At 36.2% G+C, this 27,017-nt stretch overlaps 1 protein-coding gene across 10 annotated transcripts in view; it reads left to right on the top strand.

Moving 5' to 3' along the window:
• The window catches only part of LOC145255612 (unconventional myosin-Ic-like), a 333,792-nt gene that overhangs the window by 189,562 nt on the left and 117,213 nt on the right, over positions 1-27,017 (top strand). For 9 of the 10 annotated variants that reach the window (XM_080114110.1, XM_080114114.1, XM_080114109.1 and 6 more), the window contains one exon: positions 9,076-9,308. In XM_080114110.1, the coding sequence (XP_079970236.1) occupies positions 9,183-9,308 (126 nt within the window). In that variant the 5' untranslated portion in view covers positions 9,076-9,182. Of the gene's footprint in view, positions 1-8,013; positions 8,122-9,075; positions 9,309-27,017 lie in introns of those variants that run through there. The other variant, XM_080114113.1, reaches the window with a different exon arrangement.

The following is a 27,017-nucleotide window of genomic DNA, read 5'->3' as shown; positions in this document are numbered from 1 at the left end:
TAACCGTTAATGGTGTAAATTGGGTAAAATTTGATTTATGGGGACGGTTTAACAAAAGAACTTACATTGGATTTGAAGATTATCATGTTGTATACAACCAGGAAGTAATCCAGCATAAGTGTTCCACAGGCGGGTAGTTCCGGGAAAGAAGCTTTGTTCATGGAATCTGTATTTAGATTTAGGCACAGTTAGAGAAATTGTTGATAGTGGTTGTAGCTAGTCCAGTGTTTTTTGTGAAAGTTTGGCAAGGGGAAATGATAGATTGGAGTTCAGTCGAGCATTTGCCATGAAAATAACAATAGAGCAAAGACAGGCTCACGATGTCTCTTCTTTGGGAAAGAGGTTGCAAAGAAGAGAAAAGGGCATCACCTACCGGTTTTGAATTTTGTCAAGGCTGGATAGGGCATGCCGAGCAGCTCTTACCCATATGTGGCAACAGTACTCCATTTTAGGGTATACCTGGCTTTTATACAAATTGAGGATTTTTTTTTAATTGCATTTTCACCCTAAACAAGGCACAGTACTACTTTGATGTAGGGGCTACCATCTGGGACATAAATTGCAGGGGTACTATGTAGGGAGTTGAGCAGCAAGATGGCTGTTTACATTACATTTGAACTTCTGCATGTCAGTATAGTTCGGGAACCAAGAACCTGGAAGGGAATTCCATAGTCTAGCAGTTCTAGGGAAGAAACTATTAGAGTAGAAGGCTTTCTTACACCTAGGGATATCTATGTAGGGGTGGGATTTTGCTGCTTGTCGGGGGGTGATTATGTCGAGGGGTTACAAGGGCTTGCAGTTCGTCGGAGCATCTACCAGAGGGATGCAACATTTCATAGATGGTACAAAGGCTGAAGCTTAGATGTCAGTTCAGGACTTATTAGGTTGGCGACTCTTTTGAACCCTGTCCAGGAGCGAGAGACTAGTAGCAGATGCACCAGCCCAAATGTGGCAACAATACTCCATGCATGGGCCAATGGTGGCCTTGTAGAGGTACAGGATACTTTTAAGCGTAAGTAACTTTCTAGCATGGTAGAACGAGCCCACCTTCTTTGCAGCAGCCTTTGCAATGCCCTCAATATATTTGTTCCAACTCATGTTTCTTGTGGATGTTAAGCCGAAGAGTTTAAAAGAAGTACTTTCAGGTAATGTATTGTTAGCCATAGCTATTGGTGGTTGAGAACGTTTCTTGTAATTATTGAAAGAAACTTCGTCTTGGCAGCATTGAATGTTACCATCCATTTTCGACCCCATTCCACTACAGATCGTATGTTTTCCTCTATGGTTTCCACCATTGCCTTGGATATGTTCATTCGTTTTCCCCTCGTGAATGCTATAGAACGTGGTGTCATCAGCAAATATACCTATCTTGGAGACAATTTTATCAGGGAGGTCATTAATGAATATCAGGAATAATGAAAGTCCAAGGATCGACCCCTAAGGCAAACCTGCACTTATATAATGTTGTTTTGACATGCGACCATCGAAGACAACCTGGATTCTCCTCTTATTTAAAAAGGGTTTAATTATGTTAAGTATTCATCTAATACAGGGTGACCCCCCCCAAAAAAAAAACAAAAGCTAAATGGAGGCCATCTAGAACATATGCTGTAGAACGGAGAAAAAAAGGCCAAAGACCCCAGTGTTTGATGTGATGTTTTGAATATAATAAACTATTTATGCTAAAGTTTCATTTCATTCGGATAAAACACTAAGAAACAGGGCCTAATAAGAGTTGGGGCCCGTTTTTTTTTGGGGGGGGGGTCACCCTGTAATACGATATGATCTGATTTTCTTGAGAAGACCGTCGTACCATACCCTGTCAAAAGCCCTAGATATATCTAGGGCTACTGCTCTACCCTCCCCTGCCTTATCCAGTGTGTGGTATATATGTTCAAAGATTAGTTCCATACTGAGATACCTACTGGAGCAGTAAAGTGATCCAATCATTTTTCCAACAATCTTGGCAACAGATTTGATGTATGTGTTCCATTTCGAATCAGGAGTGAAGGTCAGTCCCAGAAGCTTGTCACGACATGAAGCTTCCTTAAGACAAGAGCCATTCATTTCATTGGGGCATGATGGAGGTTTGAGCGATTATGATGAAAGGAGAGAAGTTTGGTGTTTGATGCATTAAAGTTAACCACTCACCTTTTTCCCCATTGCACCACAAGATCAGAACAGAGAAAATCAGAAAGATGTTGGTCATTGCTGGCCTTTGAAGTGTTGTCATAGATTGAGGTGTTGTCAGTATAAATGTTTACGAATGATCTAAGAATCTGATTTAGATCATTGATGAAGATCAGGAAGAGAATGGAACCTTGAGGGACGCCAGCATTAATACTATGAGTTCTGATATCTACTCTTATAAGCCTATGAGAGAGAAAGAATTTAATAATTGAGAGGACATTTCCAGCTATTCCATAGCTGGCGATCTTGTGCAGTAAACCTTTATCCAAAGCCTTCAATATATCATTACTCTAGAAATAAAGCCCCTGCCAAGAGATTCACTAATCCTGTGTGATATAATAGTTAGTACATCAGCTGTAGATCTTGCAGAACAGAAGCCATATTGCATGTCACTGAGCAGGTTATTTTTGCCGAGGTGGTTGATCACTTCTCTGTTTATCACAAATTCCATCAACTTATGACGTACAGGAGACTGATTGGTCTGTACTGAGAGAGAGATGACCGATCTCTGGAATTTTCAAATATAGGGCAAACTGATGAAGTGTTCCAGGGTGTTGGGAAGCATTTCTTAAGGGAACGTTTAAACAGTTTTGTAAGTATATGGGAGCTAGTTTCGATTGAAGGGTTTTCGGTTGAAGCACTATGACGGGAACGTTGTCAGGGCCAGTTGCTTTACTGAAATCAAGATTTTTGATAAGCTTGGCAGCATCACGTTCAAATATTTGCATGTCACATAGTGTGTTTTCAGTCACAGGAGGAAATATGGGGAAGGGTAGGCGGCCCTGATTACAAGGGTTTTTTTTTTTTTTTTTTTTTTACATGGTAGTCACCACTTATGAAGGCCCGGAAGCCACTCGGGGATAAGGGTTATTACATGTACAATAATCAATGGGATAATATCGTAGTAATTGTTAGTATTGGACATTTGATAAAGTGTCTTAAGGAATTTGTTTTTGTTGGACTTGAAGACATCCAAGTTGTTAAGTGGGAAACAGGCAAACGGAAGAGAGTTCCACAGGCGTGCACTTCTAAGAAAGAAGCTTTGTTCATGGAATCTACGTTTTGATTTTGGCACAGATAAGGAGTGGGGAAAGTTTTTGACAGTGGTTTCAGCTATATGGGTGTTTATCGTGAAAGATTGGTGAGGGGGGGTGAACCAGAAATTGGAGCTCAGACGAGCACTTGCCATGGAAATAACGTTAAAACAAAGACAGGCTCGCAACGTCTCTTCTGTGGAAGAGAGGTTGCAGGGAAGAGAAAAGGGCATCTCCCACTAAGCCACAAAGTCTATTTTGTACTTTGTCAAGGCAGGATAGGCTATTTTTAGCAGCTCCTGCCCATATGTGGCAGAAATACTCCATCCTTGGACGTACTTGGCTTTTATATAGATAGAGAATTGCATCAGTAGTGAGATATCTTTTGGAGCGGTAGAAGAATCCCACCATTTTCCCAGTGACCTTGGCAACAGACTAGATGTACGTGTTCCATTTCAGATCGGGGGTAAAGGTCAAACCCAGAAGCTTGTCAAAATATGGAGCCTCCCAAGACGAGAGCCATCCATTTCAATTGATGCCAGATGGAGATCAGTGTTGATGTAAAGATAGGAGCTTGGTTTTAGATGCATTAAAAGTAACCAGCCACCTCTTCCCCCACTGTACCATGCACTCAAGATCAGAGAAGAGAGAATCAGAGAGAACTTTGTCATTTACGGCCTTTGACAGGTAGACCCGTTTACGGGTAGAATTTGCTTCAAAGTTCTTGGCAAAGAGTTAAAAACTGGCACCGACAAATAGTTTCCCTGATATTAAAACTTTTTTTTTTTTTTTTTCAATATGTTACTTAATGGTTTTCATTGGTCGCCATTTTGTTTTACTTAAGTTGAAGAAAAAATTAACTTAACGCGCATGCACATTGTTTATATTATTGTCTGAAGTAAAAATAAATAAATAAAAAGTAATACGACCAATTGTAATGTTACATGTGTTGATACTTGGGACCCAACACGTTGTAGCAGAGTACATCGCAAGGCACAAAAGACAAGCAATAATTCCACTCATTTTTTTTTTCTTTGAAACAATATTTATTTCCAGGTACTTTCCCGAATAAAATTTAATTGTGATTTCTAACAGGCTCGTCATTCTGTGCACACATCCTTTTTATAGTCTTTTTCCTTATCGTGACGTCACTTGACTTTGACGTATAGATGTTTGAGGTCCAGGTTTTGGACCTGTTCATCGTTCCAAGGGAAAAATTTGCTAGACAACTTTGTGGTATGCGTGGCACAGAAACCCAGGAATTTGCACTTCCATTTAGGAGGATGGACAATATAAACTCGGCAGCAATCTCCAATGGGCGTCAAGTCTGCTTTTGAATGCGTTTACCGTTTGTGCTTGTACAACTGCATTTGGGAGGTCATTCCATGTGTTGACAACCCTCTGTGAGAAGGTTCCTTTGTGGACATCTAGCCTACAGTGGGGTTTGTTTTTTTTTTACGATTTTGAGGCTCTTCCCTATGGTTGCGCTGTTTTTGACGATCTGAAACGACGGCTTTCTTGTATCATAGATCCCTGGATGTACTTGTAGAGATCGATCATGTCACCACGATTTCTCCGATGCTCAAGAGTTGGCAGTATCAGGGTTCTCAATCTTTCAGAATATGGCTTGCCCTTCAGTGATGCCAGCAGCTTGGTTGCTCGGCGCTGTACGTCTTCCAGATCACTGCATAAGGTCTTATGGTGCAGCTGCCAGACAGAGTGGCAATACTCCAAGATAGGACACACAAGGCTCTTGTAGAGTTGCACAAAGACTGTATTCGAGAGGAATCAAAAGTGCGGCGAATGATCCCGACAACTTTATTTGCTTTTGCGATGGATTTAGCTACATGTTCCTTGGAACTCCGATTGTTGATGTAGACGCCTAGGTCTTTCTCATGATCATGCTCTTCCAGTGTTATCACTCTAAGCGAGTTGTCTTTCAATGTGTATTTAGCCTCTGATCTCCTGCTCCCTAGTTTCAGGACGCTGCATTTCTGTGGGTGAAAACTGAGCAACCAGTCCTGTGACCAGTTCTGCAAGTTATCTAGGCACACAGCTCGGCATTTTCATACAGTCTTCATATGTGCGCTCTGTTACACATTAAAGATCATAATGTATTTACATTCAATAAAAATAATATCTTAATATCAGGAAAACTATTTGTCGGTGCCAGTTTTAAATGTGATATTCGTTTTAAGCGGACCCGAAATTTCTGGTTGGAAATAAACTGCAAATTGACCGATTTTTCTTTTCTGACACAAAAGGTTTCAGGTGTAAAATGTTTTCTTTAATTTTTATGCAGGTGAGAACATGTCTTACAAATCAGCATTATGAACTGTTTCTCCGTGTTTTAAATAATCTGTGTTTATTTTAATAACTTAAACCGTCAGTGACTAAGAAGAACAGGTGACTCGAAGTCTGCAGCGAGCGGTGTAAGATAGAAAATTATTTAATTTTTCTAAAAAAATAAATCTATCCATACTCCTATAATTTTTTTTTTCTTTTTTGTATATTAATATTTAAAAACAAAAACATTTTTCTATTTATTTAAAAAGAAAATACAACTTTGTTATATATGGGTCATCGAATTGCATTCATCTGTAAAAAAAAAAAAAAAAAAAAAAATTACCTAATTTGCATATTCTTTTAAACATTCATTTCAATTAATTCTCTATTTATTTTTTATTTTTTTATTTTTTTTCGGTATTCATATGGGATGATCATCTTTTGTTAACTATTACGTGTAATTATATTCATACAAATATTCTATATTATTTAACTTAAATAATACATACGCAATCTGCATAAATTGAAATATCACGTTTAAGTGTATTATACGACCGAGCAACGCCGAGCGGCCAGCTAGTATTTCTTAAACTAAGATTGTCCAGGTCCAAAAAAAAAAAAGAATTAACAAGATCTTGGTCACCAATGCTCTTTGAAATGCTGGCAACAGTACTCCATCTTAGGACATGCCTGACTCTTATCAGGAAGAGGATTGCCTCGGGAGTTGGGTACTTTCTGGAACGATGAATGCAGTAGACCTAATAAAGACTGGTAATTAGTATTGCTTGATGACTAGTTAATCAGTTCAAGTAGCAACACTTTATTACAAACGAGTATGATCATTAAATGCTTGCATGCAACATTAAAAGCTGCAATTAACTCATTTAATGGATAGGCTAATTTGATTGTCCGAGTTTTTTGGGTTTTTTTTTACCCCGTCTCATATTGCTTGTTCTATTTTTTTTTTTTTTTTTTTTTTTTGTCAATTTATACTGTATGGCACAATCACGTTAGCACATCAGTTCTCACCAGATTACTGAAGTTAAGCAACGTTGAGCCTGGCCAGTACTCTATGGGTGACCATTTGGGAAGGCTAGACGCTGTATGTACCGTGCAATCTCATAGAAATTTCCACGTTGGTATCTAGGGGGTCACGTTTAACTCATGGGGGAGATAAGATGGAAAGTAACGGGAAACTACCGTCTTGTCTTCCCGAGATTACTATGGCTCTAGTGGCGTGGTCGCCAACACTGTTAAAACAGCCAGGCCGCTGTATGCATGCATACATGTAGCTTTTACTTTCATATATACTATTTTCACTCCAAACAAGGTATATTGCCACTTGGAATGTAAGGGACTATTATTTAAGATCGTGTTGGGGCTGTGGGGAGTTGAGAAGCGAGATGTTGGTTCACATTACATTCAGACTTCTGCAGGTTAGTTCAGTCAGAGAAATGGAGAGGGAATTCCAAAATCTAGCAGTTCAAGCAGTCATCGTAGCAGTTCAAGTACTCATAGTAGAAGGCAGTCCGATATCTAGTGAAGGGGTGGAATTTTGCTGCTTGTCAGGTTAGTCAGTAGTATGTACATCAAAGGGGCACAAGTTCTAGGAGTTCATCAGAGCACATACCATTAAAGTAATTGTAAATCCAAGCACAGGGATGCAACATTGCAGTGATGCCACAGAGGCTGGAGCATGGCCAATAGTGACCTATTAGATTTGAAACTCTTTTGGACGCTGTCTAAGAGGGAAAGACTAATGGTAGATGCACCCACCCAGATGTGACAACAGTACTCCATGCATGGGCGAATTGTGGCTTTGTAAAGATATAGGATGTTTTCTGGTGTGAGTAATTTTCTAGCATGGTAGAGGGAGCCCACCTTCTTTGCAGCAGCCCTTGCAATGTCCTCGATGTATTTGTTCCAATTCATACTGCTTAGGAATGTTAAACCGAGGATTTTGAAAGACGGGCTCTTAGGTAAGGTTTTATTTTTCATAGCAATTTGAATATTTAGCAGAAAAGGCAAGATTTATAACCTACAGATCTAAGCAATAGATAGAAACGGATGCTTTACTTTTTTATGGAAATCGCTCCAGATAAAGCATGATGCCACTTGATGTAAGAGCTAAAAAAATACTTAAAGGTAAAAAAAGTAGCCAAAATATATGTATTAGATGGTTAGATTCAGACCCAGTAAACAGAAATTCTTCCTCTTTTGTCAGAAACGTCGCTTATGGAATGTGACGGCTACAGGACAAAATAAAGAACTTTCTACTCTCCTAACGCTTGCTAACTTTTTATGAGACAATGGAAGTACATATGTCACTTTATATAATGTGTATGTAAGTATTTATAAAGGCTGAGAGCAATGTAGAAAAACCAGAATGGTGAAAGAGAGGATGAACAAAAATAATCAAAGACAATATTTGGAGTATTAATTTTGTTTTTTTTTCTCTTCTATGGATTAAACATAGATTTTTTTTCTTTTCTTTTGAGAAGGGGAGGGTTTCTCCAAAGATATACCAACATTGCTGTACCATCTCTCTATGCTGTCCAGATTTTAAAATTCCTGAAATTATCAGATTTAAGACCCATCTTAAAGACTCCAGGTACATATTCATTGTCTCATTTTCGTATCGTTTCTCTCCATGCAACGCATGTCCACAACCCTCACTGGCCAGATTTCACTACATACACATGCCTGATAGACTCTTCCAGTTCCCTTGATCAACTGTGGTAATGCTCTGCTGGTTAGTAATGACAGAACTTTCCGGAACCTACTCGATCAAATCCTAACTCTTATTTACTACACTAACACCTGCTCCTTCTTGTGCTCCTTAGTAACTGTGCTAAACTATATGCAGCAGAAATACAGGCCTCTCTTAAAGCCACCATTCGTCCATGTATGGAGTATTACTGCCGCGTCTGGATTAGTGCAGCCATCACTAGTCTCTTTCTCTTAAACAAGCCCACAAAAACAGTCTCAAATCTAATAGGCACCAACACTATCAACCAAGCTCCAACCCCTGCCTCATCACTGCGATGTTGCATCCATGCATCTGTTTTACATGTACTTTAATAGGATGTGCTCTGATGAACTCTGAGCACTTGTGCCCCTCATCGATGTACATGGCTCAACAAACTTACATAGCAACAGACTGTAGAGGTTCCTAGATGCCGGAAAGCCTTCTATTTTAATAGTTTCTTCCATCGAACTAATAGTTTGTAATTCCCTCCCTGTTTCTTGCTTCTCTGACTGTACTGATGTGCAGAAGTTTAAAGGTAATGTAAACAGATGTCTCGCTTATCTCTTTGCATAGTCCCAAATAGAATCCCCTTTCATCAGCGTGTCTTGCTTGGTGAACAAGAGTTAAGAAAAATAATAATGGTCAGTTTAACTTTTTCACTAAAATTGTCATTTGAAAATTTTTCTTTTGTTTTTTTTATTTTGTTTTTTTGTTTTCAGATGTGTCTAAATATATTGAACAGAAAAAAATGATAAACTCTTTAACTTTTTCACTAAAATTGTCATTTACAATTTTTTTTTTTTTTTTTTTTCCCAGATGTGTCTAAATACGTCAATTAGAAATCCCCCGTGTGCTCAACGCGTGAGATCACTGTGTTGTTGATTTGTGCTTGGAATCAACCATTTGGCTTATAGGACAGCGCCATGGAGAACGAATTGACGAAACGAGATCATGTTGGTGTGCAGGATTTTGTGCTGCTCGAAGACTATCAGAACGCGGATGCTTTCCGAGAAAATCTGAGAAAGAGGTTCAATGAAAACCTCATCTATGTAAGTATCAAATTTTTCTCTAAACACTAAAGTTTACTGACTTTATATTATGTATCTCGAGTTATAAAGTTAGGTGTATATATCATGGACTATCGGATTTTGGTTCTCACAACTTCATCTCTTTGACCTTGTGTGTTAGTAGATGACATTTCAGTCCAGCTAACGATCTACCAAGAAGTCCACAAATAGTGCAAGAGTGTGGATTGTTCGAGTATATGGCTAGGACGGTGGACCATACTTTCAAACTTTCCCTAGTTTGACGCAATGTGATAATATTTAATGCTGCATTTTTCATAATGCCATTAAAGCATGTAGAGCTCCGTTCATTACGATCAATCACAGTCTTTGAGGACAGCAGAGTTTATTTCAGCGGCTTATAGATTGCTTTTTAATTTGTCCTTGTACTTATGTAATGGTCGGCTTACTGTCCGGTGACCACTGTCATGTTGACTGTACATCAACATTTTTGGAATTCTTTCCTCTTGCATATGCAACATATGGCCAGTTTAGTGCAGCTGTGATTTCATGAAAAAGGATTCAATACCATAAAAATATATATATATATATATATTTATATTTTATGCGTGGTTTGTTTTTATATTAGTATTTTACATATCCAATATTTTTCGGGTTTTTTTTATTTGCCAATTTATAACTACAATAAATTGCAGTTTCACTTAATGCCTTAACTAGCAAATTCTAGCATTGCTACAAATATAATTTGCTGATTTCTTTATGTCCTCAAATGAGAAGAATAAGAATAGCATTCTTTGAAACTCCGCAGAGTAAGAACTTTGTAAATTGTTTTTTGGATTATTCAGTCGAACAATAAATTTTGATTGTAAAGTTCAACTTAGTTTTAATTTTCTTTCTCTTATATATATAATATATATATTTTCAATTTGTCTTTACATAAGCAGCAATGTGTTGCTACACAGTCATGAGCATGTTTCGGTCTTCTAGTATTTAGTAACCAAAGACCTCTTCAGCCAATAATACTAATATTCAAAAGTGGAATTCTTAATCTAAGTTCATTAAGAATTACGCTTTTGAATATAAGCGTTGTTGCCTGAAGACGTCTATAGTTACTAAATACTAGAAGACCGAAATATGCTCATGACTGTGTAGTAACACATTGCTGCTTATGTAAAGACAAATTGAAAGTGTTATTTGCTCTATCCAGGTATTGAACACTCTTGTATTAACCTCGTTATATTTGACTGGTTACCTTACCTTTGAAAAATAGCAACCTCAAATTATATATATATATAATCATAGACTCTCCTATCAATTTCAACATATGAGGTTCTTGCAACTTTGTCTATTTAACCCTGTGTGTGAGTCACAGATGGCATTTCAGTCCAGCTAATGATCTACAAAGAAGTCCACAAATAGTGCAAGAGTGTGAGTTGTTCGAGACAGCAGATGATACTTTAATTTTTTTCCTAGTTTGATGCAGTTGGACAATGTTTGATGCTGATTTTTTCAGAATGCCATTGAAACATGTAGATCTCCAAATCTGAAAAAGAGGTTCAATGAAAGTCTCATCTATATAAGTATCAAGTTTTTCGGGACTCTAAAACTTACTAACTTTATATTCTGTATCTCTACTATTATGCGAGTTTCTTTCTTATAGGTTCCGAAACAGCTGAGTCTGTCTTTTGCCAATTTCACACAAAGCCAATTTATATATCTGGCAGTGTTCTTAGATATGTTTTGTACAAAAATTAATCTGATAAGTATCGAAAATCAAAAACATTTGATCTTAAAAAAAAACTCACCTATTTACTATGCCTCCCCACGGGACAGAGTTAGACACCAGGGTCGTTTTTTAACCTTTTCTCCACGTTAAAAAACGACCCTGGTGTTTAACTCTGTCCCGTGGGGAGGCATAGTAAATAGGTACTTATAGATAAAAAAGAATAATTTTTACGGGGCAATATTTTATGTTACACCGGCCAAGGGAGATAATAAAATTTCAGCAAATCATTTCTTAAAAAAAAAATAAAACATTTATTATAATCTGGAGATACAGCTTAGTGGTAGAGCATTCGAGTACAGATCGAATGATCCTCTGTTCAAACCCGGGTGTACCTCATCATTTTATTTTATTTTTTCTCATCAATGAGTTCAATTTACGATAAAAGAAAAGATACCATTTAAAATCGCTGCAAATCATTTCTTCGTTTGCATATTTTAAAACTAAACATTAATCAGAAGTGACTTTTCCAGAGCATTCATCGTGAACCCCAAATATCAGGTGATGTGATATTATAAACAAACAAAGATGGAACTTGATGAACAACATTTTTATTTTTCCGAATTAATCCACCGGGCAAATTATTCCTTGTAACATATAATAATCAATAGAGAATTGATTCTATAATAATACATACACAATCTGCATAAATTAAAATATCATTTTTAAAGGGTATTTAGATATGCAGCAAGCTTTCTAATCACGAGGTTAAAGTTTAAAGAGTTGTCCTTTGCAGACTCTACCAAACTCCTCCACCAATTTTGGATCTAAACACTTGAAATTTTAGATGTAGGTTACCTGGACATGAGCCAAACATTTGTTATATATATATATATATATAGTAATTTATAAAATATATATGGCGATTAAGCTACACTGAATATTCTGCGTTTCATCCAACTATAGGATTCGTCAGGCTTATGCATATGTAATGGCCGGCTTATGCATAAGCCTGACGAATCCTATAGTTGGATGAAACGCAGAATATTCAGTGTAGCTTAGTCGCCATATATATTTTATAAATTACTAACTAGCTCTACCTACGTATTGAGCACTTTTGAAGTAAATACTTAAAGTTTACGCATAAATCTATACTTTCGTATATTAAATTTATGTGAATAAATGAAGTAGTTATATATATATTATGTATTGCTCATAACTTTATGTGCATATATATATATATATATATATATATATATGCACATAAAGTTATGAGCAATACATAAGGCCCGAGCAAAACCGGGCTGAACTGCTAGTATTCAGTAGATGATTGATTGATTCTATTATAATACATACTCAATCTGCATAAATTAAAATATCATGTTTAAGCATATTGTACTAACAGGCACCATCGGGCGTCCATCTAGTCTCTATTTATAAAGTTAGGTATGTGTGTGTGTATATATATATATATATATATATATACGAGCAAACAGTTAATAGAACATGTTAAAAAACACTTTGAAAAAGAGTTAAAAACATATTTAATCTGAAAAGGAAACACTTGATAAGTGGATAGTCCTTAATCCGCGGAGTTTCGAAGAAATACTTTCCTTCTCATCAGAGGGTAGGAATTAGCAAAATGCAGGATCGGATTTTGCATGCAAAAGTATTTGATGAAACAACGAGTAAGTCAAAGATCTTACTTGATAACGAAAAAGTGAAGCAGAGGGAATATGGTGAAGAAAAAGGTGATTACACGTGAATGGATAGTCTGGTGGAAGATAAATAATCCAGTGACGGTAAAATCCAAATGTAAAACTTCAAGAAACTTAATTGAATTTCCATTTGCACAAGTAAAATCCAAGGAAATCCCATAATTGGAAGATGGTCCAACATAATCCAAAGGCAGAAATCCATGGAATAAGTCACAAAAATGTGTACAAGGGAAAAAGGGGGAAAAATTCCAATAATATTAATAAAAGAAATATAAATATGCTTTTCACCCTACTGCCGAGAAATAAATATAAAAAAAAAATATACCAGGTTAGAGGTATTCAAGAGTGATAACTAATGAATTTAACAAGGTTATTAAGAGTGCTCAATAAAAGAAGAACAAGATGTTTTTATTAATATAAACAAATCCACATCATCGCAACACTGGACATGCTAATGTTTCGAACGATTAAATGGTCGATTAAAACCAGAAGTCCTCATGCGAATTAATAAATGGTTGCTTTCCACACAAGAAATCAGTTCTCAAATGAAGAAAAAAGAAATAGTTCAATTTACTTAAAATATTTTATAATATTTTAAATATTTGTTTTATACATACACACTTGTTTGATGCTTACGCACTCATCAGTATAGGAAAGTGATAATTAGTGTTGGTCGGGAGACTTCAATGCACCTAACCAACCTTGCCGTCAGCCACCAACAATTAACATTTAAATGAAAGTGAATTAAGATACTTAGGAAATCATGGAAGCGGGCTTTCATAATCAGCAACCATATGAGTATTCAACAACTGGAAGTTAGAATGATGTGTGTATGCTAGTTGACCGTTTTCACAATTCACTAAATAGTGCTCAACTTTAGTTTCTTAAAGGGGCTTTATAACTTTTTTTTTCTTTCTTTCAATAAATATTAATATTCTTATAAATAGTATTTCATGCTGATAAAACCATTCGCGCATTGAAGTGATAATTACTGCTGGTCTGGAGTTCTGAAGAAAATTTGTTAAAAAAAAAATTCTGAAGAATGTGACATTCTTCAGAACTTTTTTTGTTATGTACCTAAAAAAAACAAACAAGCAAAGTTTTCCAATTAATTTTATATATTAGGTACAATATAATAATCAATAGAAAATTGTCTCTATAATAATGAATACATAATCAGCATGAATTAAAATATCATATTTAAGTGTATCTTATGACTGGGCAACGCCAGGCGGCATGATAAGGTGGCTAGTATTTTATAAAATTTAGAAATAATTATTCTTTAGGGATCAATTGGGCCAGGTTATCGATTATATAAAATAGAGGTGATTGGGTACTTGTGCAGTTTAATGAAGACATTAAAAAATGAAAATATCGGAGAAAGGTTATATTGTACATATTCGTTATGGAATGAAATTCTCCAAAATAAAATTTCATCAAGTGGTTTTAATTTATTTATTTATTTTTTTTATTACATTTTCACCCCAAACAAGGCACATTGCCACTTTGGTGTAGGGGGCTACTATCAGGGGTAACAACTACTGGGGTACTATGTTGGGATTTGGCCAGCAAGATGTCAGTTCACGTTACACTTGAACTTCTGCATGTCAGTACAGTTGGGGAAGCAGGGACCTGGAATGAAATTCCAGAGTCTTTCAGTTCTGGGAAAGAAACTACTGGAGATGAAAGATCTTTTACATCTAGGGATCTCTACTGTGTGGGGGTGGGATTTTGCTGCCTGTCGGGTTTGTCGAGGGGGTCTACGTTGTGGGGGAACAAGTGTCTGCAGTTCTTCAGAGCATTCACCATTAAAATACTTGTAGAACAGGCAGAGGGCTACAACATTTCGTCGATGGGACAGAGGCTGAAGCTTAGATGCCAGTTCAGGGCCTATCAGATTGGCGACTCTTTTGAACCTTGTCTAGGAGCGAGAGACTAGTAGCAGATGCACCAGCCCAAATGTGACAGCAATACTCCATACATGTGCGAATGGTGGCCTTATAGAGGTACAGGATACTTTCGGGTGTTAGTAGTTTTCTAGCACGATAGAGAGAGCCTACCTTCTTTGCAGCGGTCCTGGCGATACTCTCAATGTAATTGTTCCAACTCATGTTTCTTGAGTGTTAGGCCAAGGAGTTTGAAAGATGTACTCTCAGATAAAGAGTCATTGGCCATTGCTATTGGTGGCAGAGATGGTTTCTTGTAATTATTGAAGGAAACGAGTTTAGTCTTGGCAGCATTGAATGTGACCATCCCTTTTTGTCCCCATTCCACTACAGATTGGAGTTCATCTTCTAGTGTTTTTGTAATTTCTTTAGATATGTGTTTATTTGTTTTCCTGTCATGCCTGTTATAGTGTGGTGTCATCAGTATATATACCCATCTCAGAGTCAATTTTGTCAGGGAGGTCATTAATAAATATTAGGAACAATAGAGGTTCATGGTTAGACCCCTGAGGCACTCCTGCATTTATAGATGTACGACCATCGAGGACAACCTGGATTTTTCTCTTATCTAAGAAGGATTTAATTATTTAAGTATTCTACCATTGATACTGTATGATCTAATTTTCCTAAGGAGACCCTCATGCCATACCCTGTCAAAAGCCTTAGATATATCTAGGGCTACAGCTCTGCCCTCCCCCGCTTTGTCCAGTGACTGGTATATACTTTGAGATTACAGTGAGGGTGTCTGCTGTGGAACGGGCTTGTCTAAATCCATATTGTTTGTCAGTCAGAAGTTTAGCATCTGTAAGGTGATGGACTAGAGCATGGTTAATTATGGTCTCAAATATTTTGGCGAAAAGTGGGAGGAGGCTAATGGGGCAATAATTTGATGAGTCATTTCTTTCACCAGAATTCTTGAATACTGGTACCACAGAAGCAGTTTTCCAACAGCCCGGAAAGCAAGACTTAAGGCATTTGTTGTAGTTTGGAGAGAACTAGAGCTACTTCGGCTGAGCACTTTTTTAATAGCACAGCTGAGATGAGATCAGGTTCACATGCTTTTGAAGTGTCAATGGTTTTTATGATAGCATTCATCTGAGCAGGGGTGATTTTTAGATCATCTAGCGTGGCGTCTGTCCGCAAAGGAAAGTCATTTAGGGGGTGGTTGGAAGGGTCCAGTGTGGAGTTTGAGGCAAACCGACTGGCAAGCATATTAGCCTTGTCTGTTGCTGATTTTTGGTTAGTCGTGATTTTTGGTTAGTGGGGGAATTGTTGATTGCCCATTATTTACTACACTGTTGTAGATTTTCCAGAAGTCACGAGTTCCTAATTTTTGTGCTTCGATGCGTTTTTTAGTGGTTTCAGTAAATTCTCTCTTAGCTGTCACTATTTCTTTCTTAACGTTACTTCTAGCTTCTATATACTTCTGTCTGTTTGAACTGCACTTATGTCGGTTAAATCTGCGGTATGCATGCTGCCTTTGAGCAATGGCAGTTGCGCAAGTCGAAGTAAACCATTGGGGAGAGTGGGACTTGCTATAAAATTTCCGCATGGGAACATGTGCTTCAGTTGCTGTTTTAAACCATTCAGCAGGAAGAGAAAAAATATTTCCCCATGGGCTTCACAGTCAGCCTTTTTATAATATCTCGTTGTTTTGAGCACTGGCTCTTCAGTTTGGGTCTAGAGTTTAGGGCAATTTCGACCATTCTCACTGCATGATCAGCATTCCCAAGTGGGCTGTCGGCATTTGTTATACAATCCTCGGGAACTGTGGTCAGAAACAGATCTAGAAGTGATGCATGTTGTTTTTGCTGGTCAGGGAAACGGGTTGGAAACGTAACAATTTGTGATAGGGAGTGAGATATAGAGAAGCTATGAGTTGTGCTGCCTGCTGCATCTGTGTAAGTAGAGAATCCAAGCCAGTTTTTGTGGTGGACATTAAAATCACCAAATACATGTATTTGTGCGCCAGTGTCGAGGGAGAGTGCTGTGTCTATGCTGTCAGAGACTTTGTTTATTATGGTGCACTCCTGGGTCGAGGGAGAGCGGTAGAGAAAATAAAAGTAGCTAATGTTATGTTGTATGTTTAGTCTAAAGCACATAAAGGCTTGATTGTCCGATTCTAGGTTTGTTTCTCTAGTCAAGGGGAGGGTGTTTCGAAAAAGTGAAAAAACAATTTATGATACCGAGCAAAAGGTTCGATTTTTAGGAAGAAAAGCTAGTAATAAAGATGGGGAGGGAGTGTCGGCGCTTTAACTGGAATTATCTCCCCGTGGCATGTTAAAAAAAAAACAAAAAAAAACGTTTTTCCGCTGTAAAAAAAAAACAAAAAAACTACTCGATTAAATAAAGTGAATTTTTTTTTTTTTTTTTTCAGAGATCTTCCGTCCAAAACGGATACGTACAATATAACTTGATATTTTCATTTTTTTAATGTCTTGATTAAACTGTACAAGTACCGGTGAATGACATCCAGATAAGAGAGAGGTTAGGATGAGGGATGTACTGAATGAAAGTGAAAGAAGGGTGGAGGATCGGGAGGAAGGGAAGAGGGAAAAGATGAAGAGACAGATTGAGAGAAGTAGAGATAGGGATTTTAATATAGAAATGTAACACGCAACTGTTTTTTTGCCCCGGGCAACGCCGGGTAGCTGTGCTAGTATTTTACACGGATGAAAGACCGCAATAATTAAGAGTAATAACAAACACCAACCGACAGCAACAAACCCGACACTAGCTATCAAATTCAGCATAAACACCAGGAAGAGGCTATGTAGGGCAAGTACTACGTGCACTTGAGTACGAAACGCGAAAAGCAGAAAAGAACAAATGTATTAAATAATTAAACGGAAATATTTGATAGTGTTGCAATGCTTTAGTAATATACTAGCAATGTTACCCGGTGTTACCCGGAGGCTAAAAGAAACAAAATAGAAGAGATTATAAAGATGTTACATCTTTATATTAAAACTTCCATCTCTTTACCTCCCCCCCTCTCTCTCTCTCTCCTTCCCCCCCCTCTCTCAATCAGTCTCTCTATTTGCCTCTCTTCATCCATGGTTTCTAACTCTGCCCGCGTGGGGAGGCAAGTAAATAGGAACAATCATAATAATGTTAGTCATTCATTCATCTATATATATATAAAAGCGAAAATGTATGTATGTATGTACGCTTTTCCTCGATGTCCACAAAAGGCTTCTTTCAGAGAAGCGCTCGCTCGCATCACAACTTCTTAAGACTTTTTATATCATCTATAAATTGTAATATCTCACACTTAACCACGGAGCTCGCCTGTCTATTTAATTTTATTGACTTTCAAACATTAATTATTCCACATTTCCCGCATCGGCATGCGTCACATTCGGTTTTTGGTATAAACAAAAAGCGAAACTCGACTCTAATCTACGGCCCAGAGCCAGAGACGAGACACTCCCCCTAATAAACGAACTTAGTTAAAAACAAACAAACCGATTTATGTATTTATTTATTTAAAAACTGTCCCGCACAAAATCGTAACTGCTGAATAGCTGTCGCCGTCACGTCAATCAAAAACTCGCACCTGTTTTGTTTCACACTTTACTATTTTCCAACTGCGCATCGTCAAGGCTTTGTTTTTTTTTCACGGGCACCTGTTTTTTTTTTTGTTTTTTTTTCACATTTTCGGGTTTTTTCACACACACTTACAAACACCCGGGCAATGCCGGGTACCCCTCGCTAGTCTATATATAAAAGCGAAAATGTATGTATGTACGCTTTTCCTCGATGTCCACAAAAGGCTTCTTTCAGAGAAGCGCTCGCTCGCTTCACAACTTAAAACTTTTTATATCATCTATAAATTGTAATATCTCACATTTAACCACGGAGCTCGCCTGTCTATTTAATTTTATTGACTTTCAAACGTTAATTATTCGACATTTCCCGTATCGGCACACGTTACATTCGGTTTTCGATATAAAAAAAAAGCGAAAGTCAACTCTAATCACTGGCCGAAAGCCAGTGGTCTCTAGAGAGCTAAGTAACGTTTGGTCAATGTCGACTTCGTCATATCAGACGGTAGCTTTCATTTCGAGACGAGACGCTCCCCCCCAATAAACAGGGAGCAGGTTTTTAAAAACAAACAAACCGATTTATTGACCTCATTAAAAACTGTCCTGCACAAAATGCTAACTGCTGAATAGCTATCGCCGTCACATTAATCAAAAACGCGCACCTGTCTTTTTTTTTCACTCTTTACTATTTTCCAACTGCGCGTTTTTTTTTTTTTACACATTTCAGGTTTTTTTCACACGCACCTACAAACACCCGGGCAACGCCGGGTACCCCTCGCTAGTCTCTATATATATATATATATATATATAAAAGCGAAAATGTGTGTATGTATGTGTGTTTGTGTGGCCGCTAAAAACTTTCTACAAATAGAACAAAAATTCACTAACTCGGTATCATATTGAAGCTCCGTCCTTCGCCCGAAAAATATCGAAAAATTGGCCAAAAACGTTAATTTTTTCATCCCGAAATCGACAATTTTCCACAGGGGGGGGGGGGGTCAACAAAAACCGTCCTCTCATGACGACGACCGGTTCTATGCATGCGTCAGATGACGTCATGACCTGATTTAGTTTAAATAGTTGAAGAACTGACTAAAATTCATGTATGTTGTGTTAGCTCAGTTGGTTAGAGCGTTGGTTCATTATCTAAATGTTTTGGGTTCGAATCGTGGTGTGAGATGTCTTTTTTTTTCGATTTTTTAAATTTTAATATTGAACCAGTGTTATTTAAGCCATTTTTCACGTAACGTTCGTTTTTCTGTTTTTTTTATTTTTAATTCGCTTATTCTTAGGTTTTCATTAACACCCCCCACCAACCACACACACCTAAAAACACCCAGGTACCCACCGATTTTTTTAATTTTAATATCGAAACCGGTTTATTTAAGCCATTTTTCATGTTTTTTTTTTTTTTTTTAACGTTCGTTTTTCTGTTTTCTTTTTTGTTTTTTCAATTTTTACATTTAACATCGTTCGTTTGCCTTACGTTAGTTTTTTTGGGTTTTTTTTTTTTTGCGATGTTTTGATTACCCCCCCCCCCCTGGATACCCCCTCTTCGTTTTTGTTTTCTTTTTTTACTTTACTTATTCTTAGGTTTTCATTAACAACCATACACACCTACAAACACTCAGGCAACGCCGGGTACCACCCCACTAGTCTCTTTATAAAACTCTGGACCGTCTGGACGTCTTTGCTTGCTTGTTTGCTTATATATATATATATATATATATATATATATATACTAGCCTGTGTGCCTGGCGTTGCCCAGGTGTTTGGAGGTGTGTGTTGAGAAAAAAAAAAAGTGATAGTAGGCAGGCAGGCTCAAACCTGTACTGCAAAGGAGGAAAAGAACGTGAAAAAAAGTGACGTCTTTGCTGTTGTGCCCATCACCAAACCAGAAGTGATGAAGGTTTCGATTAAGGCTAGTCAATCGAAAAGAGGGGATAACTTCCGAAAATATCAGCGAAAAAAGCGACCCCCTTCTTGTAGAAAAGTGCCCAGTGGAGAGTGAAAATAATTAATGTTTTTAGCCAATTTTTCAATATTTGTCGTCTGAAAGGTCAAGCTTAAAAATGATACTGATCTCGTGAAAATCCGTCACTTCTGTTGAAAGTTTTAGGCAGACATACAAACATACATACATTTAAACAGACAAGTAAGATTTATATTATAGACTAGCCTGGGTGCCTGGCGTTGCCTGGGGATTTGTAGATGCGTGTTGAGCAAAAAAAAAGTTGTAGTAGGCAAGCAGGCTCGAATCCGTGATGCGAACGCGGAAAAGAAAGTGGAGGTGTGTGTAAGGGTGTTGGTTGAGCGAAAGAATAAAATAGAAGTCATAAGCTCGAACCCGTAACGCGCCAGAGGAAAAAGAGGTGAAAAAAAGAAAACAACAAACGATCTTATCGATGTGCCTACCGTGGTTGTGACATCACAGGTGGCCGAAATAAGACCTTTTAAGCGACATCGAGGGTTGAATGACTTGCAAAAAATGTCAGCGAAAAAAACCAGCCTCCCTGTAGAAAAATGCCCACTTTAGGGTGAAGGAATTAATGTTTTTAGCCAATTTTTCGATTTCAACAGGTCGTCTGTAGTTTGTGAATCTGGGACCAAAAATTAAATCTCTCTCACATGCTCTCAGAAGGTCAACCCCTGTCACCTAGGGAGCCCGAACATCTGAGCAGGTGTTTCCTTAGGCCAGACGAATGCCCGATTCCATTCAACATGTCCATTCTGACATTTCCTGTGATTGTTTTAAACAATAAAAATATCTGTCTGTTTTTACCAAACTCGTCCCTTTTTATAGGTCACCTACTGCTGTCCGGGATTCAATCAACGTTTAACGGATAACCTCGGCATATTTACCCGGCCTTACTCAGGGTTTTAGGGGATTTTAACCTCCCCAATGGGGAGCAGTATCGCTCATCAAGACGGTCATGTCATATTATAAAAATAATTTATTCAAAGGAAATCTACATTCAATGAGGAACGTCATTTGCATATTACGTTAAAGAAAATTTATTTAAAAAAAAAAGCAGATCGATTTTACTGATTATTTGTTGTAATAGAATCGTTTCTAATTTTAATTGTATTTTTTAATTTTGATTGTTCTCTTTAGAAATATTATTTAAAGTTGATTTATTAAATTTATTTTTACTTATTAATAGCTGACAAGTTTCGTTTAAAACCGGAAGTAAGCTTATTTATTTAAGCTATGAGAGTTACTTCGCATTTGATTTTCATAAATCAAGATGGATGTGTTTTATTCTTCCCTAAATCCAACGTGGTTACTAGGTCTGTGACAACAGCATATTCTTTTCATTGTTTTGACTCTTGAGTATATATCCGTTAAATATCTTTAGTTTTTATATAGACTGATGTGGTTGTCGGTTGATTGATCGTGTCTTATTGTGTTGGATATATACTTGAGACAAAACAATGACAAGAATATGGTGTTGTCACATCCTAGTAATCACTTTCCGTAACAAGTTAGGATATTAAGTGTATCTTATATAGTGTGTGACTAATTTCTCCGCCCGACAATATGTTTCCAGATGCCGGGTATATGCGGCTAGTAATAGATTACGTTGAAAATAACTGAAAAACTGACCCCCTCAACTCAAAGAATGAATAATTATTTTCTAATTTTAGATATTATTCATCCGGTGCAACGCCGATCAAGAATATACCAACTTTATGGGTGTTTTTGTAGTTTTCAAGTTTTATCTGAATATATAAACAGACCTACACACAACCAACTGCCGTTCATAGCAAAGAGACCCGATGTCACCTGGGATTGAATAGTCAAGGACTCACCGTGGTGCACAGGGAGGAAGCTTCACATGCCTCCCCATAGTGACTTAGTCCATAATACATTGTAGTCTACATTGCACTGACAAGAACTTTGTTTTTATAAAATTTCTATATAATGGCTTGCATTAAAGTTTCAAATGCAAAGGTCAAGTATCATGGTTTAATTGTGCTTTAAGCAGACATTAATTCTGAACGTACCTCTGTCTTGTTAAAGAACCTACTGTTGATTTTATATGCTGAGTCTTGCTTGTGCAATGATAAAAATTATAAAACGCACTTGTGATGTTAGGTTATAAATCGGTGAAAATCGAACTGTTTTTTTTTTCTTTTTCTTTAATCGGATTTTTTTCAATTATCGATTTTTGATACTTATTGGAGACACTCCAATACAATACCTACCTAGGAACACTCCCAGACGCATAAAGTACATTTTATGTGAAATATTTTTTTAAACATTGGCCCAACTTTTTCAGAGTGCATTGGAAACAAATTCTCACACATAACAAAGTGTCTTTTATATGAAAGTAGAGACAATATCGTCACACCGTGTTGCTCGGGAATTAATGTGAATTCTTTGTTTTCCTTATATTCTGCACTGAATCTATTTTACCATTTTTATCTTTTCATTTTTCAAATAAAGTAAAACTTCACCTTTAATACTAATAAATATCTAGTTTGCCTGCGGAAACCATAGTCAACATACAAGGTTTGCCTTAAATAATTATATATTTTCTTCAAATGAAATAATATAATACCTTATAGACAGACCGTATATATATACGGTCTGTCTATAAGGTATATATATATATATATATATATATATATTATGTGTCATGGAAGTTTTTTAAACTTTAAAACTATATAAAAAAAACATTTAATTTTTATTTTTTTTTTTTTATCGTTCATATTTAGTCAGTAAGTCATTTAATCACCTGCAATCGATGCATCAACTTGCTTTCTTGAGTTCACAATAGTCCAAATGTTATTTCAGGGATCATCAGTTGTTTACCATGAAACTGTTTCAGGGATTTAAAAACCAAACAGTATATTAAATCATGGCTCCCCAGCAGTGTTGATCAAACACCGCCTCCCTTAATCACAAGAAAAAAAATGTTCCAAATATTTGATCTAGTTTCCTGCTTCAGATTAATTTGGCTTACCTAATCGTGCTATAAAAAAAAAATGTCTGCCTTACCTATGACACTCGTCCAAATTCCTACCAGTCTGTTGTATTTATAAGATTACGGCTGAATCCATTTTACTACTTATCACTCCTACTATTGTTAGAACTTTGTTTATATATTTACATTCTTATTTGCTTAAGATATAAATTATATACAGTAGAACCCCGGGATACGGTGGCCCTAGGACACATTTTTTTTCAGTTGCAATGTGGAATAGAATGTTTTTCCGGCACCTAGTTACGATATTTTCCCCGCCTTACGGTGTTATTTATAATGTTATTTGATTATATACATGTGTATTATATACTGTACTGTTTTTTGTTGCTAATTTTTAATATGTGCTGTATAAAAATTTTAATATGTACTGTATAAAATTTATAATAAGTACTGTATAAAATTTATAATAAGTACTGTATAAAATTTATAATAAGTACTGTATAAAATTTATAATAAGTACTGTATAAAATTTATAATAAGTACTGTATAAAATTTATAATAAGTACTGTATAAAATTTATAATAAGTACTGTATAAAATTTATAATAAGTACTGTATAAAATTTATAATAAGTACTGTATAAAATTTATAAGTACTGTATAAAATTTATAAGTACTGTATAAAATTTATAAGTACTGTATAAAATTTATAAGTACTGTATAAAATTTATAAGTACTGTATAAAATTTATATGCACTGTATAAAATTTATAATATGCACTGTATAAAATTTATAATATGCACTGTATAAAATTTATAATATGCACTGTATAAAATTTATAATATGCACTGTATAAAATTTATAATATGCACTGTATAAAATTTATAATATGCACTGTATAAAATTTATAATATGCACTGTATAAAATTTTTAATATGCACTGTATAAAATTTTTAATATGCACTGTATAAAATTTTTAATATGCACTGTATAAAATTTTTAATATGCACTGTATAAAATTTTTAATATGCACTGTATAAAATTTTTAATATGCACTGTATAAAATTTTTAATATGCACTGTATAAAATTTTTAATATGCACTGTTTAAAATTTATAAGTACTGTATAAAATTTTGCCGAATGGTAATTTCACCTTACAATCCCAACTCCGGAATAGATTAATACCATATCCCAGGGTTCTACAAATTATATATTTTTGAACCAAATGCCTTCAGTGGCAAATAAACATTCCAAAGCCAGGAGAAAGATGTATTTAATTTACTCATAATTTTTTATGAAGTATGTCTTACACGTTGAATGGCAGAAGCCTACCAAACAACTCATCAGAGACAAATGTACATTACTAAAAAAATCTTGCAAAATTTTTTTTTTTTTTTTTTTGTTCCAATTATGGGAAAACTGAGTTCAGTGATTTAAACTGCATAATCTATCATTTAATTTTAGAACACAGCTGTAGGCATAAGGGGTTCAAATGTGGGCTGTATTTAATTTCATATGAAATAGATAAAATGGATCCTTATAAAAATCTAAGTAATATGAATGCTCATTTCAGAAATGTAAAAAATTTTCCTCTACAAAACAAGCAAACCAAACATCATGAGTAAATATTTGAATATACAAAAAATTTGAAACATAAAACCTTTTTCAAGATGATTGGATTCGGCATTAAATAACCTGAAATATGGTGTAAAACAACTGAACTTCATGAATAAATATTTGGAGATATAAAGAACTTGAAGCATAAAAATTTTTACTAAAAGAACTCGAACTGAAAAGGGTTGATATGCCGTAAAATAAACAAACTTAGTTGCAGTCTTTACAGACAAACCGTCTAGTTTTAGCGTTGTTATTCAGATTGGCACTTATAGCGGCAATTAAAAGTAAAGTAAATACAGAAATGTATGATTTACGTACTCCTTACAGAATGAAGATGTCATATTCCAAAAATGACGTAAATCAAGTATTTTTTTTTTTAAACTAAGAAAATAAAAATTTATGATTTTTAGCGATTTTTTTTTTTTTTTTTTTTTTTTTTTTTTAATACTAAACTGTATTGAACATAAGCCGATTTTTGACTTTGACACCTCGATTTGAGTTGTGCCCCCTTATTTATTTCATCATGGCCAACGAAAATGCTACGACCTGTTTAGTCGTAAAAGTTGATTGTCTTGAATAAGAAAAAAACAAAAAACTAAAAAAAAAAAAAAAACTATTTGATCAAATTACGTAATTTTTTGGAATTTGACATCTTTGTTCTGTAACAAGTACGTACAGCATGCAGACTTTTCCGTATTTTCTTTACTTTTAATTGGTGCCATGAGTGCCAGTTTGAATAAGCACCAAATCATCTTTTGGTCTTGCAGTAAAATTAATTAAATAAAATGGAGACAGAAGGATTCTTATATCAACAACGGATATTTGGAATAGATCACCATAAACTCGAATTCGACTGAAAATATTGTCTTGTGATATCTAATTAGAGAAAGGCTAATTTCAGGAATGTTTACAAAATGTCTATATAAAAAGGAAATTTGATGCCTATTTGTCTAATAGGCCGCATATGTTTTTGTTCTATTAAAATAAGTGATCATATCAAATGGCATTTGTAGTTAATGAGGCCTGCAGTTGAATCCTTTGCTGATGGCATGAGAGAGACGAGCAGATGAGGCATTGGGTAGCTTTGGCTGGTAAATATAAACGAAAGGAAAAATATTAATACTTCATTTTCTGTCGTTATTTTTATATGCAAAAGGGAGTCTCCAACTTAAAAAGATACAGCATAATCACATTGATGCACCGGTTCTCGACAGATTACCCAAGTTACAGATTACAATGAGAAGCCTGGCTAGTATTAGATGGGTGATCATTTGGGAATACTAGGCGCTGTATACAGAACAGCACTACTGTCAAAAGGCAAAAATAAAGTGCGCCCCCCCCCTTGCTGCTAGTCCATGAGAGATCCTTGGGCAAGGTAGAGAACACACTTTAGCCTCCCAATCAAGGTAACGTGAGCTCTTGGAAAGCAAATGACTGATGTAATATGGAACCAATTCTTGTTCGTGGTTTTGTATCTCATTGTGCTGAGCAGAAAATTCCTTTGGCTACAATGGGCAGGACAATCGCCTAGTATGGACACTGCTCTGACAGAAAGAAACTGCAACATACTGTGTGTACAATGGCAAAGATAGCTATGGCAATGCATCAGAGACTTTCAAGAAACAGCATGAATGGGGTTCTGAATGATGAGCAACAATGAATTCATGAATGCCTTCAGGGAGAGATAGATCGGGAGTCATAGCTGTCAATGCCTGTACCAGGCAGGACATGGCAGTGCCAGTGAATATGATTGCGTGGTCAGCCCACCAACAATTGACGAAGTCAAAGAAGCTGTGAGAAAACTTAAGAATAATCTGCTTTCACTGGACTGGTCACGCCCTCCGCTTCCAATGAGGCAATCTCATCATAGAAACCATTGATCTGGTTCCTAAATGTGGCTCAGAATGGTCAAGCAAGATACCAAACTGATTACCAGTGTGACAATCTACTGTGTTTGCCGTTGGAACCGTGACTAGCTGTTGATAATGTCAGAGTTGCTGATGTATCGCCGAGTTTGGTCAGCTTTCTGAAAGATGTGAATTCATTAGGAGAAACTGGCTTAACCGATCGGGAGTGAATGCAGCCTCAATACAAGACAATGTGAATAATTTTCTAGTACAGTATAGGGAACTCACCTTCTTTGCAGCAACCTTGGCAATGTCTTCAATGTATTTGCTCAAGTTCATGTTGCTTGTGAATATTAAGCTGAGGATATGCTAGGAGTTCATTAGAGCATATTTCGTTAAAGTACT

Source organism: Euprymna scolopes, chromosome 31 (genome assembly GCF_053919585.1).
Source record: "Euprymna scolopes isolate OS-2025 chromosome 31, ASM5391958v1, whole genome shotgun sequence".
NCBI lineage: Eukaryota > Metazoa > Mollusca > Cephalopoda > Sepiida > Sepiolidae > Euprymna > Euprymna scolopes.
Note: the sequence above shows the minus strand (reverse complement) of the source record. Positions and strands in the feature narration are given on the sequence as shown.